The following is a 16,296-nucleotide window of genomic DNA, read 5'->3' as shown; positions in this document are numbered from 1 at the left end:
TCAAATGTAGTCCAGAGAGTACTTACGAGTGTATGGGTTGGCGCCTGTGGGCGTGTGCACGCGTCATTCATGTGTGCGCCATTCCACCCACATGGCTGTGAATGTCCTTGTGCGCACTTTAAGTAATGGCCGGTGGATAGATGGATGGCAAAATACACCCACTGCTAAAGCAATTTGAAGTAGGTGTTCACGCTGTTAAGTGAAAAAGTGCTGTTGGTTGTGAGTGGTTAGCTGCTGAGAAATAAGATGGAGTTTGAAAGTCACACCTGTTGAGCCACAGAGGCTTAAACATACTTAAACATGTATTAATATTGTTGAAGTCCTTATCCCTAATTGCAGGGCTTTTCTGATTTGTATGAACCTTGCATACAGACCTTTTTCAATTCAGTAATTCAGAGTTAAAGTGTTCTTACAGTTGCCATGTTGGAAGCATAGTTTATTAAAGGTTTCATTAAAGGATCATTTTACATTTTCCCCATTCTTTTTCAAAAATAACCCCACGTGTTTTAATTCATTCTTCTTCTGTAAGTGAAATCTGAAGCAGATGTAAGTCCTTATCGGGACATCTTGTAGCATTTGTTGATAGTATGAGTCAACACTTTGTTATTTTGATGGGTGCTGGTAGTTGTGGGCGATAATATCACTGGATAATGCTGTGAAAGTAATTAAAAGCTTATTTTTATGTGTTATTACCCAAAAAGTCTGTGGAGAGCAGAAAAGGAGGGCCATGTTTTCATTTATTAAGCATTCCTGGCTACGGATGCATATTGTAAGAGTAATTAAAAGAGTTTTATTTGCCTTGTGAGTGAGCCGAAGCTACAAGTTGATGTTCGTGGGAAATGTATGTTTACTCAGGAGCTGCATAAAGTTGCATAACTGCTCCTACTACAATTGAATGGAACTGGAGAGAACATGAGGCATATGTTATGACAATGTGTTACTCTTTGCAGTGGAAATAACAGTCACATAAGGCACGTTATCAGGAGCACTAAAAGCAGGAAAACCTCAGCTCCTGCGTCTGTGAGATAAAAGGGTTTTTTGTATCCAAAAAATCTGAAGTGTTAGAAAACAAGAACCAAGGAAAACAAATCGCATCTGTGTGAACAAGCTCTGCCTTTGCAAATGACTTTTAACCCACCACACTTGAAGGGTTGGTATTCAATGACGTTTATAGATGTGGAAAAATGATGCTGGAATAGAAAATCATGCATATCTGTGAGTAGAGCCAGCAGGGAGGCAGGCTGCCCAGAAAGGATCAGGGCTACGCAAACTGGAACATTTCTTCACCATAAACTCCTTTTAAAGTTTAATGTGTGATTCAACGCAGGATTTGTGTGCAATGCGTTCCTAGTGAAGGTAGCTCAGATAGTTTTTCATTAACTCTTCTTCCTCTCCCCTTCCTCCCCCACAGCCAGTGACTCACACCTCTGCACCTCTTGTTGAGCCATTATCACCATGGAAACCCCAAGCCAGAAACGCACCAGCCGGGGTGCCTCCTCCCCGACCCGCATCACCAGGCTGCAGGAGAAGGAGGACATGATCAACCTCAATGACCGGCTGGCCGTCTACATCGACAAGGTGCGCTCGCTGGAGTCGGAGAACGCCGGTCTGCGAATGCGCATCACCGAGTCGGATTCCTGTGTGACCCGCGAGGTGTCGGGCATCAAGGGGGCCTACGAGGCGGAGCTGGCCGACGCCCGCAAGACCCTGGACCAGGTTGCCAAGGAGCGAGCACGCATGCAGCTGGAGCTCAGCAAGATCAGGGAGGAGCACAAGGACCTCAAAGCCAGGTAGGAGGAGCATCTGGGGGCGGGGCTTAAAAGGGAGTGGCTTTGTTACAAGAGTTATGTCACAAAGTGGTTGTGGCCACAGTTATCATGTTTATTGTAAAATATCATATATTATAGGCAAACGGCACACATACGATGTTGTTTTCTAAAAAAGTTATAATAATACGTTCATTCAGTTGTACTTCAAAGTCAGCAGAACCACCCAACACTCTTCTGAGTTGTGTTGCAGTATTTATATAACATTTAATTGCTGTTTGGTTTCATTGCGGGGGAATTCCCTGCCTTTTTGGAAACTGATCAAGTAACCTGGTCTTGTTCCCGTCTCACTGATGCATGAGAAGAATATAGTTTTCACATTATAGGCAGGTACGTTTACTTGAAGATGCAGATACAGGCACAATAGGAAGATAATAACATAATTTGTGGTATAATTGTTTTTACGGTATTGCATACTGTTCCTACATGCTCTGGCCCATCAGTCGGTGTAGTTTTCTTCTTGCATTTGAGTTCCTTTGTTTAGAATAAGCATTATTCTTAATGTCCCAGAGCCATCAACATTTCAGCATAGAGTTTTCTGATGTGTCCAAAAGATGTCATCGTAGTGGTTACTGCAGTCACAGTGATTGAAAATGTGGTTCTGAATGTTGTAATTTTACCTTTTTGTGCTGTTACGCCCTGTTGTTACAAACTGAGGTGGTGCAACACCCACATTTTCTAGCAGGAATGCAGTGAAGAGTGCGCAGCCAAACATAACGTTAGCATCTTAGAATACATTCCAGGTTGATTACTTGGTATGACTTGTCAGTTGTGTTGCATTTAGGGCCGGTGGATGTTAAAATGACACACCTCCAGCTAAACGGGCTACACCTTTAACACACAACCTGTGAAGGTACAATTACTGCCCTAATGACAGAATGTCTTTCATTACAGTGTGTGAGACAACTGGGCTGCAAAAGCTCTACAGTTTGTGATAACGTTTCACAATATTAGCACTATGGACAGAAGCTAAGAATGAACATCTGTTGTACTTTGAATGGACTTATATTGTTAACACGATGCCAGGTGTTCACAGTTCGCAGTGGATCCAGAAACGTGTGGACTAGTGACATATTTGAAAATAGAAACTTGGAACGCAGACTCTGTCAAGACCATAAGTCAAAAATAATTTGTGAAGCCGCCCCACGATTTGGATCTGCTCCAAAATGATTTGGTTATCTTCTTTGGCCCATGCTACTCCCTTCCACCAAGAAAATTGAGTTTTCTTCTCGGAATCCTGCTGACAAACAGATATAGAAATTGAAGCCTCCCTGGCAGTGGTAAGAATAAGAATAATAACCAAACAATTTTAGTGCCACAGAAGTCTTAAGGTAACCTCCATGCTTTGAGTTAATATCTTTCTAAGAAAATGTCACATGCAAGTCACATAAAAGTGAACTGGCACTTGTGTGGCAGGTAACAAATTATTTACTTCTGGTGTTGTAGCATTAAGAGCATGCAATTATATCATTCCTACTTTCACTTCTTCTGTACCTCACCTCTGGCCTGAGGTGTTAGCAGCAGGTTTGTTGTCTGTGTTTTCCCCCGCTTTGATTCAGCTACTTGGGTGAATATCTGCAGATCAGACTGCTGCCGTAGGCCTCAGGCAATAGAGGCTGTTAAAGAATGTGTCACAGTCTTGGCAAAGTGTAAGAGGACTAAAAGTACAAGATAGAAAGTATTACCACTCCTACAAAGAGATTCAACACATGCCTTTTTAAAAAGAAAAAAGACATTTCAACAAGGCATATTTTCAGTGTTTTATCTACAGGGAGTGATTGGCCCAATTAGTGCCATTGTGTTCTCCTCACTGAGGTGACATTATTATTGAAAGTAACCTGTGAAGCATGTCCTTGGTAATGTACACAAAACTCAATGGGTGTGGCTCAGTGCTACGTGTTGAATGAGGAAAACAAATGCAAAAGATCAGCAGGAAATGTGATGATGCTCCTTTGTGCCATGGACGATTACTGTACCTTCATTGTTGTGTCCCTGTCCCAAGTTCCTCAATCTGTGGTGTGTGTACATTTGCACAAACTGGATGATGATGTGCACTCTCAATAAAAGGCTGTGTGTGTGTGTATACTGAGTGTTGAGAGAGCAGTATTATTACATTTTCTATTCACTTCCCAAATGTCAATGTGATTCTCCAGCGACTTGGAAAGAGAAGCACAGACAACTTCTGCTGCATTATTGTTTCTAGTGGAAGGAAATCGTTTGACGCATGTGTGGTGGAAAGGGATCACTCAATCCAGCCTGTGCCGGCTTTATCTGTTATACAGTTTGTTTAGTGTTTGGTTGCCATAGCACTCTGGAAGTCTTGGCTTGGTCGTGTGACTGTGGTGACTCAGAGGGTTTTTTCATGGCCTCTGGAATGGGCTGACTGTAGACTCACTGTAACGGGAAGTGAGGTTTATAAATACCCACTGTCTGAGGGGCTGCTTTGACCGGCTGCTGAGATTCAGGTGGAGACAGCAGCAGAAGGCAGCACAACAAACACTCACAATATGTTGACTTTTTGTTGGTGTGCTTGGTTATTGCTCTCATGTTTGACAGAAAATCAGCAACAGGTGTGGCCGGCACTGCAGTTCAGTTGACTGGACACACCTGTTTAGCCCAAAGGCATGACTCCGCTACTCCACACACACTTCCTTGTATGCAGAACTTCTACCGGGGAACACATGCTGTCCTCCCCTGAGGCATAACCCCAAGCTGTTGGGCCAGAATGCCAAACAATCTCACAAAAGCTTTCCATGGCTTGTAAAAAAATTCAACACTGTAGATAGAAAATACACATAACTTGGTAAAAGCAGGTGTGGAAGGAATGCTGTGCTGTAAAAGAAGTCTGAAGCTTGGAGCCAGGTAAACGAAAAACCAAATGATATGTGAGCAAAACACTTAACATGAGTTCTGAACCACAGCATGAGTTACAGAACTATGTTCACAGGTTTGTCAAGACCTTGTTAACTCCGCTTTCCTTTTACTACTTAAATATTGCTTCCGGCTGTCGTCTCGTACCCAGGCTAACCTCCAGCTGTGCTGCTGGCTGTGAAACAGGAGCCTGGAGGGTGAACTGGCTCCTCGGTGTCACTGGCAGGACTCGTTCTCTGTTAGCGCTCCACCCAGGCATGATGAGCACATCGTTAACTACACATGGAGAGTTCATGTCACTCTGCTTTTTTTGTTATATTTGACAAAAGATGTATGTGAACTATAGTTAGACAAGTAGTTTGAAAACTATTTCGACAATCAATGAAACCACTTTTTTAATAGAAAATGCCAAATGTTTACTTCTTCCGGTTTCTTGAAAATAAACATTTGCTGATTATTTTAGTGCTTTTTGATATTTAACCAAAAATCTATGTGTCAAGCCATTTGAACAATTCACCTGGGAAAACAATGGCACTACATTTTTATATATTCTAACATTTATTCAAGAATTTAAACAGAAAATAATCATTAGCTGCAGTGCTGGTAACTAAATGAATGGTAGGTACATATTAATAATATTCTGCTACACGCTGTCTCAAATCAAAAGCGACCGCCTATTTTCTTAGTAAGTTATTAAACTTTGAACTGCTCCTTTGAGTCGAAGTCTCTCTGATAAGGATCATACTCAACTGTAGGGATTAAGAGTAAACCGCCAAACCCTTTTCTGCATCAGATACACTTTGAATAAGAGAAGGGATTTACCTTTAGTCTGCCCCACCCGTCTGCACAGTGTGGTTCAGGGTGTGGCTGCAGGTACATGCAGCTCTCAGACATTTGTTGCAGCGCTTCATTTAAAAAAAACAAAACAATGTTTTTTTTTAAAAACTGTTTGAATAGATGCTGTGGTAGACACAATGTTTTTCTAACGTGTCCAGACGCGGCTAACACACGGGTCTTATAGCTACACTGTACATCTTCTTATTCTGTATTCAAAGAGACTATCAGAGAACATAGCAGGAAGTGCACTTATCTCACCGCACACTCCCATTTCCTTTCTTTGGAATATTTGCTTTCTATAGCATATGACCTACAGTATATGTCGTTGCTCACCATCCCACACGATTGTCTTTAAGTGTTTATTATCCAATAAACTACATTTCCTCTTAAAGGCGTATTTAGATGTAAAGCTTTATTCTGAGATTGTATTTATTACTATATATCTCATGACTTAATTTGCCTTGTGCAATACCTATTTTTGTTTTCATCGCAGAGCTACACCGTATGCACTGACATTTATATCACAAAAGAAACCAATCTCACACACTCAGCAACCAAAGAATGTGATAAACAAAAGCTTTTTAATAATTAGCCAACCTTTGTCTGGTGAGGAAGAAGGGGAAGTAAAATGAAGGAAGTGGTGGCAGAGATAGACGTAATAAGAAGTGGTCTTATGTTGAGATTAGCCGAGTAAGGTTTCTGTATTTAACTTGGGGAAACTTTAAATACGTTGCTAGGTGACACATTGTACATCTGTACTGGTATAGGGCCATGTTGAGGATAACAGCAGGAGCCATTCAAGCTGCTCCTGTCAGGTTTGTTGAGATAAAATGTTTGCCTTCAAAGGCTTTTCCTAAAATGGACAAGAGCAAGCCTGCACTGAACTTCTGACCGTGCTGTCAAGGCTTTTAAATGCCTCGTCTGTTTCTTTCAAGAGTCTGGTGGCAACAGATTCTGCATAATTCTTTCTCTTATTTCTTATTCAATTTGGACAGTACATCTGACGGCATTTGAAGCTGTCAAAGTACTTGAGAATCTCAGGCTCTGTATTACAAAACAATCTTGAGCATCCAGAAACTAGAGCTTTGTCTAACCATTACTCTATGAATAATCGCTTGGTGTCTAAAATGTTAGGGAATAGTGAAACATTTGTACCATTTTTTTAACTCCAACATGACGTCTTCAGATTTTCTTGTTTTGTCCAACAGTCCAAAACCTTAAGAGATATAATTTACTATCACAAAAAGGCAGCACGACTTTAACATTTTAGAAGCTGTAACCAGTGATTATTTACCCCCCCCTTCCTGAAATGAATTAATTGTCAAAATAGTTGCAGATAATATTTTTGCCGAAAGCTCTTAAATAATGAATACATTCTGCAGATAAGATACGAGTATGTTTTAGCATTAGCCGCCATTATTGGAACTTTGAACTGTATGAACCTTCCTTTAAACCTCTAAAAACCTAATAATGCAGACTTGGGGTGACTGTAAAATGCTTTTAATAGGTACGAGTGAGTAGCATGAAAAAAACAATCTTTACCAGGCTGTTCCTGTTAATCCTGATTTCATTATTAAATGTCAAACACCCACATTCACACATATTTATTTTAACACTCACTTTCGTAAGATTCTGAACAATTCATCCAATTGACTGCATCACCATAAAACAATGCCAGCTGCCATTAGGAAACATCTTTTATCCTTTATATTTAATAATTATTGCACCAATAGACCTTTTTATGAAGGCAGACATTTTCATATCAGAAAAGCTTAAGTGGAACTAATTCAATGAACAATGGATTAACTCCCAGAAAGTGTCCCAGTAAGTCATGCCAGTGAGACAACATGCACAATACCCAGAGCCTGGAACTGCCTTCATTAATGTTATTAATTACACCAGAATGACATCAATCAAAATGTCTGCTGGGAAAAATGTCTATCTTTCTCTAATCCGTCTTATTGTTACTAGCACCCTCTCAGGTTTAAATGTGGAACAAAATAAAACTCTTAAGCTCAGCGTCATGAGTCCCGCTCCCCGAGGCCAGAGACAGGCTGTGAACCAGCAGAAGATTTCATCGTGCTGCTGAACGTCTTCCCTCATGCCGTTTGATCTCACGTCTCCTCTGTTCTTGTAGCTGCCTCGAGGGGGAAACCCTGTGTTCCCGTACGATGATCTCAGCTTGTATTATGTGACAGCAGACAATTGTGTGTCACATTGAGAGTCCTGCCAGGGCAGATAAGAGCGCACTGAAGAGCCCGTGATTCTGGTTGTTTTTCCAGCAGTGATGTAAATGAGAACACTCCACGCATCACAATATTGAAGACACTAACCTGTAAAAAGGATCCGTTCAAAAGTACATTAACACTCCTTTTGTAGTGCTTTACATATCAGAGTGATACATCATTTAGACCCAACTGTATTTAAAGAGATATGTGAATATCTTTGTTATGAATGGGGCTGTAATGGAAGAATTGTTGCAGATTATTTTCACGATTACATTTTTTGCACCTGGACAATCTTATCATCAAAATATGCTTAAATCTTTTTAAGGCAATCCCTTTAATGTATATTTTGTTGGGATAAAAACCTTTTCTATTTCACCACAGATAGGACAAAAATATATATTTGTATATATTGCCACATTGCGTCTGTTTTTTTCTTACATTATAATGTTTTTAATCAGGCTCTATATTTGCACTTTCAATCACTGAGGATTCTCACAGTTATCTGGAAAATGCAAATTCACCACAATCAAGTCATTGTGAGTGTTTGTTATCCTGATCCTCAATAATATCCTGTATTGTTCCTGGTTGTGTGGCTCTCTGGTTTGTTGACTATTGGTTTTATTGGCCCCTAACAGAGTACTTTGTAATGACAAACAGCTGTGGGAGGCCTGTCAATGAGCTGAATGGCTGCTGTATGGAGCCGTCTCTGTTGGGTTTATTGGTGTTCGAGTAATGAGAGAGCTGGTCTTGGACCTCAGCGGACCAGAACTTGGTACCAAGCAGAGGTTTTAGCAGGCTGCTGTGTGAATGTGTGAGTGTGTGTGTGTGTGTGTGTGTGTGGAGTTTATATAATTAGAGTTTCCATAGAGCCTTCAGAGCCAGCAAAGCCCTCGATGACTCACTCGCACATGGACTGGCTGGGTAAATCACTCTAAGATGGTGGGACTCCAGACTCTCTTTCTCACTCTCTTTTTCTTGCTCTTTCTGCCCAGACCAGCCAATTGATGAAGGGGGCGAGGTTGGGTGTATCGTACCGTCAACCATCCCCTCCTCATCTGGTTGATTGTGTAACAATTATTCCATTTCCAGATCCGCAAAAGACTCATTAACTCTGAAATTAATATAAATGGAATGTGATGTTTGGAGCAGTTCCACTATTACAATCTAAACAGGGCACTGAGTTTGTGAGGGAGCTCTTTCAACTGTGAATACATCTGATGCTTTTCAGATGTTCTGCCTTTACTCTTGTTTATTAGGACTGAGGAAATGGGATTAGCGGCCACGTTTTCCCTTCTTGATGTGGCTCCTCATCAGTTTGAGTTACAGTTTGCTTTACTTTGGTGAAATAATTGGACATGCCGATTAGTTTAAAATCTGTGTCACCTTGTGAGCAGAACACCTCTGCTATTTTTACAGTTGTGTAAATGTGTTCACAACTGAAAGATTTTTTTTTTTAAAAAGCAGTTGGTGTCTACCACTCACTCACACACTCACACACTCACTCCTGTGGCTCAGCAGAATGGAAAAAAGCAAGCTTGTGCCATGATGGGTGGGGTTTGCGTAGAGAATAGGACGCATAGTGCCAGAGTTTAGACAATCACAGGAAATTAGACATAGTGTCGTTTTCAGGGTTTTATAACTCTTTTCATTTTCCTGATGCAAACTCCACCCTTTGCTTCAGTGAGCTCTCCTGCATTTCCTGTATGCTGTGCCAGTTGCGTGAGAGCACCCGATCGCCTAGCTCGACCCACAACCACAACTTGGTTACAGTATACTCCAAACAACAAATCCTTTTTTTCCCTCATATGCGAGCAAAAATGTAAGAATGCTGACCAGAGCTCATCACAGCCCTATAAACTCCACATGGGTTTTGTTTAGCTCAAAGCTAACATTAGCAGCACTCGTTCTACTCATGGAGTTTTCATTGTAACTCAGTGCAGCTGGGAATATTCCCGGCACCTCATTGTTGGAGAGGCTAGAAAAGAATCTGTTGTTACTGAGTGCAGCATACAATGGGGATATTTCTTGTTAATGCAAATTAGAATCAAACTCTAGGATGCAAATAAGACACAGCCCAATCTGACTATGTGGATTGCTAACTTGGGAAGTACAATTTAATGTGCAGAAATCCAGTTTCTTCTGGTAGCAAAATATTCCTGTTTACTTTAAGCAAACATTTTTGAGCCAATGCAGATTAACCTGTTATCTAAAGAAATGCTCTTCAAGTTCATTGAAGCTCCTGCAGTAAGGTGTTATAAGATAATAAAAGCTGGTTTATGTTTGATTGTCATCTACTTTGAATTGTACACAAGAATGTTTTTCAGATCTGATCCTGATCTGATTTTTTAGAATGAGTAACTTGTAGTGGGCATAGTAACCATTAACACTTCATATCTTGACTTTTACTCATTTCACCACACTGTAAAATGAAAAGTGAAATGGGTGAAGGGGCGAACTCTGAGGCCTTGCCTTGTTCCTATCATTGCAGCTAATCTTAAGTACCCGTAAAAAATGCTATAAACTAACACAAAGACCTGGAAACGGCGTCTGACTCACTCTGATGAATCATCAGCTAATCCTGAAGGGAGCAACAAGGCCTGTTTCATGGGCTGTCTCTGGACACACACTTTTCTAAAGGCGGGACACCTTTCTCTTTCATCAGTCGTTGACTGACGCTGTGTTTGAGGAACCGTATTAACAAATGCAAATTGGCGCAGGCATGAATGGCAGGAAGAGTACATATGCTTCTTTTCAGTTGACACAGTTTGCTTTGGAGAAAGCTTAAACAAAACCATGAGTTTGACATAAGAGAACATTGCCACTCCTCTCTGTCTGTCCCTTCCCTCTGTGGCTTTTCGCGTCAGAAGTCTGCTGCCTGAAATCAGACACGCTCGACATTTGCTCTGCTTTAGGACTGAAAACACTGGCAACTCTGTTCCCATCTGCCACATGTTGATGTGTACGGGTGGCTCCTGGCAGAGGCTGCGTTGTTGTTGGTTTCTTGTGATTTATCACACGCCCATACACACACACTCACACACAATCCCTGATATTGTGCTCCTCTTCCCTTAAGAGACACAGGAAACAGTCATGTGCCAGCCTGTTATGTTTATTTTACTGCACATTTTTTGGGAGAGTGTTGCACAACACATTTGGAAAAGCCCTGTTGACATTTGATATAGGCCTAAACGGCTTTTAACGTGATCGTTTGACATCCTGGTTAAAACACCACCTGTCTTTTCCTGCTGTATTGCACATATACTTTAATTTAGTTTGCAGCTTGTCCAACAGTGCATCTTAGAGTTTTTTTAATTTATACAAATAAGTGCCGAAACAATCAGTTAATTTACCGAAAGTCAATCAACTGAAAACTAATCAGCAATTTATATTAAAGGTGGGGTAGGTAAGTTTGAGAAACCGGCTTGAGATACACTTTTTGTTATATTCCATGGAATGCTCTTAACATCCCGATAGCAATGAATATCTTAAGTGCTTTGACAAAAAATCCATAAAAAATGTCATCTGTGGAAGCCGTAATACTGTAAAAAGCACGACCAATCATTTTAGCCGGCCCGGCTAAAATAACTGAATGGCCTACCTGCCTGTCAGCCTTCCATCTGTGCACAAACTTATCTCGTGCCCTCATTGGTCATGTGCGCGTTCGTGTGTGTTGGAGGAGGGGCTCTGTAAGGAAGTGGCAGATTTTCTCCGGTTGTGTATTTTCAAATTCTAGCGCACTCGAGCTGGTTTCTCCAAAATTACCTACCCCACCTTTAATTGATAAATTAGATAAACTGGGTGGTTATTTGTAATACCAACAATTCACTTTATATTACTGTAAATTAATGTGTAAAAAAATAAAATTAATGACATTCCTGAAAATAAAATAAAAAAGCTGTTCTTGAACTCTTTCGATAGTCCTGGTCTCCGAATAAAAGAGTTATAATTAGTCACAAACATACTGATATAAATTCATATGGGAACTTATTTATTAACACTGTAAATAATTGCTATTAAATATTTAGTGTGGATTCAACTGGATTAATTCCCAAATAGTACAAACCGCTCTTCCTCTAATTTGGAGCCACTGCTTGTTTAGCGATTAGCCAGCTTAGGGTGTTGGATGGTGGTTACCCAAAACAATTTGAAGATGTCACCTTGGGCTCCAGGAAAATGTGATTGCAATATTTCTATAAACAAAACGGTCAACAACAAAAAATAATAATTGCAAAGTAGATGGTAACAATGATAAGTAGTTGCAGCTTGCTTCAAACAATGAGCGTTTATTGTAATGACCATACCATTGCTCTACTGCAGCATGTTTTTCCTGGTGCTACGTCTATTTCTGGGCCCCTGCGTTTGTTTACTGAACACCCATTATTCATCCACCTTCCCCTTAGTCACCTTTTCCCTCCACTGTAAAGCCACTTTGTGAAGGTCTAAACTAAACGCAGAGAGGGTGGAAAAAGGAAAGGGGCTATTCAGGGAGAAGGGAACATTTTTCGTCAATCTAAAGGGACTTTGGGAGAACCCCTTTTTCTCTCTCCTGAGTGTTTGAGCAGTGAGTCATCGGGAAACCCCACCCACACGTGCCCACACATGCTTGCCAGACTCATGTGTGTGTGTACATAGTAACATACAGTATGGATCAATGGACACTCACACCGCAGAGTTATTTGAATGGCACTACAGGAAATGAACGAGGCGATGAATTGTTTGCAGCTATAGCAACCTCTTATACAGAGGGACTGGTGGAAACACACAAGCACGGAAAAAACTTTGGTGGGGGAAATGAATGAGATGCCCCCCCCTTCACTACGGCTTCAGCAGATGTGCCCGTGTGCAAAGTGCTGACCCCCTCTACGTGTGTGTGTGTGTGTGTGTGTGTGTGTGTGTGTGTGTGTGTGTGTGTGTGTGTGTGTGTGTGTGGTGTGTGTGGTGTGTGTGGTGTGTTGGTGTGTGTGTGTGTGTGGTGTGTGTGTGTGTGTGTGTGTGTGTGTGTGTGTGTGTGTGTGTGTGTGTGTGTTGTGGTGTGTGTGTGCTGTGTGTGTGTGTGTGTGGTGTGTGTGTGTGTGTGTGTGTGTGTGTGTGTGTGTGTGTGTGTGTGTGTGTGTGTGTGTGGTGTGTGTGTGTGTGTGTGTGTGTGTGTGTGTGTGTGTGTGTGTGTGTGTGTGTGTGTGTGTGTTGTGTGTGTGTGTGTGTGTGTGTGTGTGTGTGTGTGTGTGTGTGTGTGTGTGTGTGTGTGTGTGTGTGTGTGTGTGTGTGTGTGTGTGTCCTTTTCTATTTGCTCCAGTTTTCTGTCACCATTCCCGGCCCCTGTTTTATATCACTTTTTCCCCCAACCACCAGGCCGTTTTCTCCCCTCTCTTATTTTGTATACTTTGTACACGGTCTGGTTTATCCAATCAGCTCATCGCTATGAAACTGTTGACAGTGAAGTCTGTGAATTATCCAGGGCAATGGGGACATTGTTTCCGGAAAGAGATGTTAAATTAAATTTACAAATGAAACAAATTTGACATTCAGCTCAATTATACCGGGGTAGCAGCAGAAACCTCAGGACAATTATCTCAAAGCCTGGGTAAAAAAAATCCATCTGATCCGTGGATAGAAGGAGAGGTGAAGACAGAAATATGTTTTGTTGTCATTTCTTTACGAGATCAAATGCAGCCGATAGCAGACAGAATAATAAACTGAGTTGACCCTCAGTGGTAAGAGCATTCATTTGGTTTGGATTCAGTGCAAAGCTTATATGATGAGGCTTTGAAGTGTTTTAAATTTATGAGTCTGCTAGTGGCCTTTTTTGTAAAGAAATATGTATTCATAAATTCTCAATAGAGCTTAGTGTTGGCAATGAAAATATTACGGGGCAGGCTTTACAACAGTGCAACATACAAATGTTGTAAAACAAGGCAAAATATTGCAGTAGACATAATGGTGGAAGGAAATGGCAGAAGTGAGAAAAATTATATAACATAGAATAAGATGACGGAAAGTAAATATCAATTCTGCACACAGTTTTAACTTCAGAGAGATGTACTGTAGTTGTGTTAGAGACCCAGAGTATTACATACAACATAAACAGTGCTTTTGCTAAATCTTAAAAAGTATACATGGAAAAATGTGATGCTTTTTTCCTTTTACATTTAGTTTTGTATTCGTTAGGTTTCAAATTGAGGTATTCAATGCTGATGAACTCCTTGGCATCAGTGTTGCTGAGGTCTCATAAACTCCTGCGTTTGGCTGTGTGGCTTCAGTAATAACTGTGGTCATATCTCTTTGTAGGAAAGTACGACCTATAGTTTCAGACGGCTACAACAAGCACACACAGTCTTGAGGTATTTAGAAAATCAGCACAAAAAAGTAGACACTTTATTTATTCCATTGCGTCCACAGCTTGGTTGTAAATTGCATACTAGCAGGCCTGGTAACGAGGCATTGGTTGCCACGGTAACGGCATCGCAAAACAAGGGGGGTTAGCGGGCTTTCTTTTTTTTCTCTATTTCACTCCACGAGGCGAGGTTCGTTTCTCCTTACTGGGCCGGACAAAGATAGCTGTGAGTCATCCTTGAGGCTGGGAGCGGAGCCAACACATTCCTCCTCCTCCTCCTCCTCCTCCTCCTCCTCCTCCTCCTCCTCCTCCTCCTCCTCAGATTTCTCGTCTCTATTATTTCCCCTCTTTCCCTTTCTCTTTTTGTCTTTTTTCTCTCGCATTTCCATTTCACACTCCCCCCTCCACCAGCCTCTCCTCTCCCCCATCTCACACTGTCTCCGTCCAATAGCTCCCATTTTGTCTTTGTGCTTTAAAATATGTCATTTACTCCATTTGCTCGGTAACAAATTGCATTAAAAAGCACTAATATCGCAGCTAAAAAGAGGTGAATTATTCTGTGAACCTTTGTTTTTTTTCAGTACTTTATTGTGCAGACTCTTGTGTGTGGGAGGAAAGGAGACAACTAGTCTGCACTTATAATAATAATAATAATAATAAGAACAATGCAAGCCAAAATGACACTTCTTTTCTGTATTGAATTCCTTCTTGCTGAGCAAAATAAGAAGCCTGCAGTTCTGCCCTTTCGGCACAAAGGTCTTTCTCAGTTTGCAGGCTTAGAAACAACTCTGCAGCTTTGTTTTACCTGCAACAGATTTCCCTTATCTTGATGAAACAGGCGGTTTTTATTTTGGCTTTATTTACCTAATTTCACAAATGTAATCTGCGTTTGGTTGCTCATCTATTGGCTCGCAGCCATTCTCAGTACCCAATTGGTTAGCCTCATTCTGACTGTGTATTGTTTTGTAAATATTAAGTGTGATTCTTAAAAAATAACTGCAGAGTGTCTCCACACGTGTGTACAGGCTGTGAGGCGCTGATGTAAACATGAAATCTGAGTGTATTTATGCTTAGGCTCTCTAATACACCCTTCTTACTGAATTATATAAACAAGTAGTCCCAAGCAAACGCCTACATGAAGAACTCACACGTTATGTAAATAGTATATAAGAATAAAACATGCGCAGGGACATACATGGACATGTTCTTTCTGTATCTGCACACACATATACAGTACACAAATGCACTTAACACACATGGTGGTCTACACAGTGTTTGCAGCCAACACTCCCACACAGTGCAGAAAAGACTCAAACATGCACAAATACACCCACATACACACATGCACTTAAGAGAAACACAAACACAGACACAAGGTTTTCCACCGTCGTTCAGTTATCTTCAGACTCTGTTTTATTCCGACATCCAGCAGCAGCACTTGGAGGTGCCAGAAACAAAGAGAACATGTTAAGTACAGTCTATGGTACAGGCTTTTAGTTGCTTACGTTGAACTGAAGCCACGGATGTTTAAGCATCGTTTCCATCCGCTGTTCACAGATGATTTTGGCAGGACAGTAAAACCATTACGATGACAGGGTCACTTTACGATCAGAACATGTATTTCAAGCTTTGGAGTGAAATGTAATAGTGGCTGCTTTTTTAAAAAAAAATGATGGTAAATTGTAAACTCACACTAGCTAGATTTTGAAAATATCAAAGCTACGTCCTGTGATATTAATTTGCAGCAGGTTTTTCTAATTCTCCTGTAATGTCATGTGTTAACACCATGCAGGCCTCTTTACGTGAAGTGTTTCAAACTATTGGATGGGTGGAAACAACCCTCTTCTTCCCCTCAGGATGAATTGTAAAAACGTAAGTGAGGTTTTTAGCTACTTAGCGCAAGCCACGCCGTGTTTGTGTGTTTATACAGAGAACACAAACAAGCTGGATGGGAATATACCAAACCCACTTCTCTCCATTAATTCAGTGCTAGAGCTGATCAACTGGGCCTATTAGCACTAATGAGCCGCAGCCACGTCCACACACACTCGCCTGCCTGCAGAGTAACACTGTTTCATTGAACAATATATTAAAATCTAAACAAAGAGTTGTAATGTTTATCTCAAGAAGTGAATGAGAATAAATAGTTGTTTACCCATCGCTAATGCATTTACAACCAATTTAAGTAAAAACACAACACATC

At 41.0% G+C, this 16,296-nt stretch overlaps 1 protein-coding gene across 3 annotated transcripts in view; it reads left to right on the top strand.

Annotated features, from left to right (window-relative positions):
* Nucleotides 1-16,296, top strand: part of LOC117500568 (lamin-A-like) — a 33,076-nt gene that overhangs the window by 5,221 nt on the left and 11,559 nt on the right. For all 3 annotated transcript variants that reach the window (XM_034153467.1, XM_034153468.1, XM_034153466.1), the window contains exon 3: nt 1,412-1,790. In XM_034153467.1, the coding sequence (XP_034009358.1) occupies nt 1,456-1,790 (335 nt within the window). In that variant the 5' untranslated portion in view covers nt 1,412-1,455. The remainder of the gene's footprint in view (nt 1-1,411; nt 1,791-16,296) is intronic.

Source organism: Trematomus bernacchii, unplaced genomic scaffold, assembly GCF_902827165.1.
Source record: "Trematomus bernacchii unplaced genomic scaffold, fTreBer1.1, whole genome shotgun sequence".
Lineage (NCBI taxonomy): Eukaryota > Metazoa > Chordata > Actinopteri > Perciformes > Nototheniidae > Trematomus > Trematomus bernacchii.
Note: the sequence above shows the minus strand (reverse complement) of the source record. Positions and strands in the feature narration are given on the sequence as shown.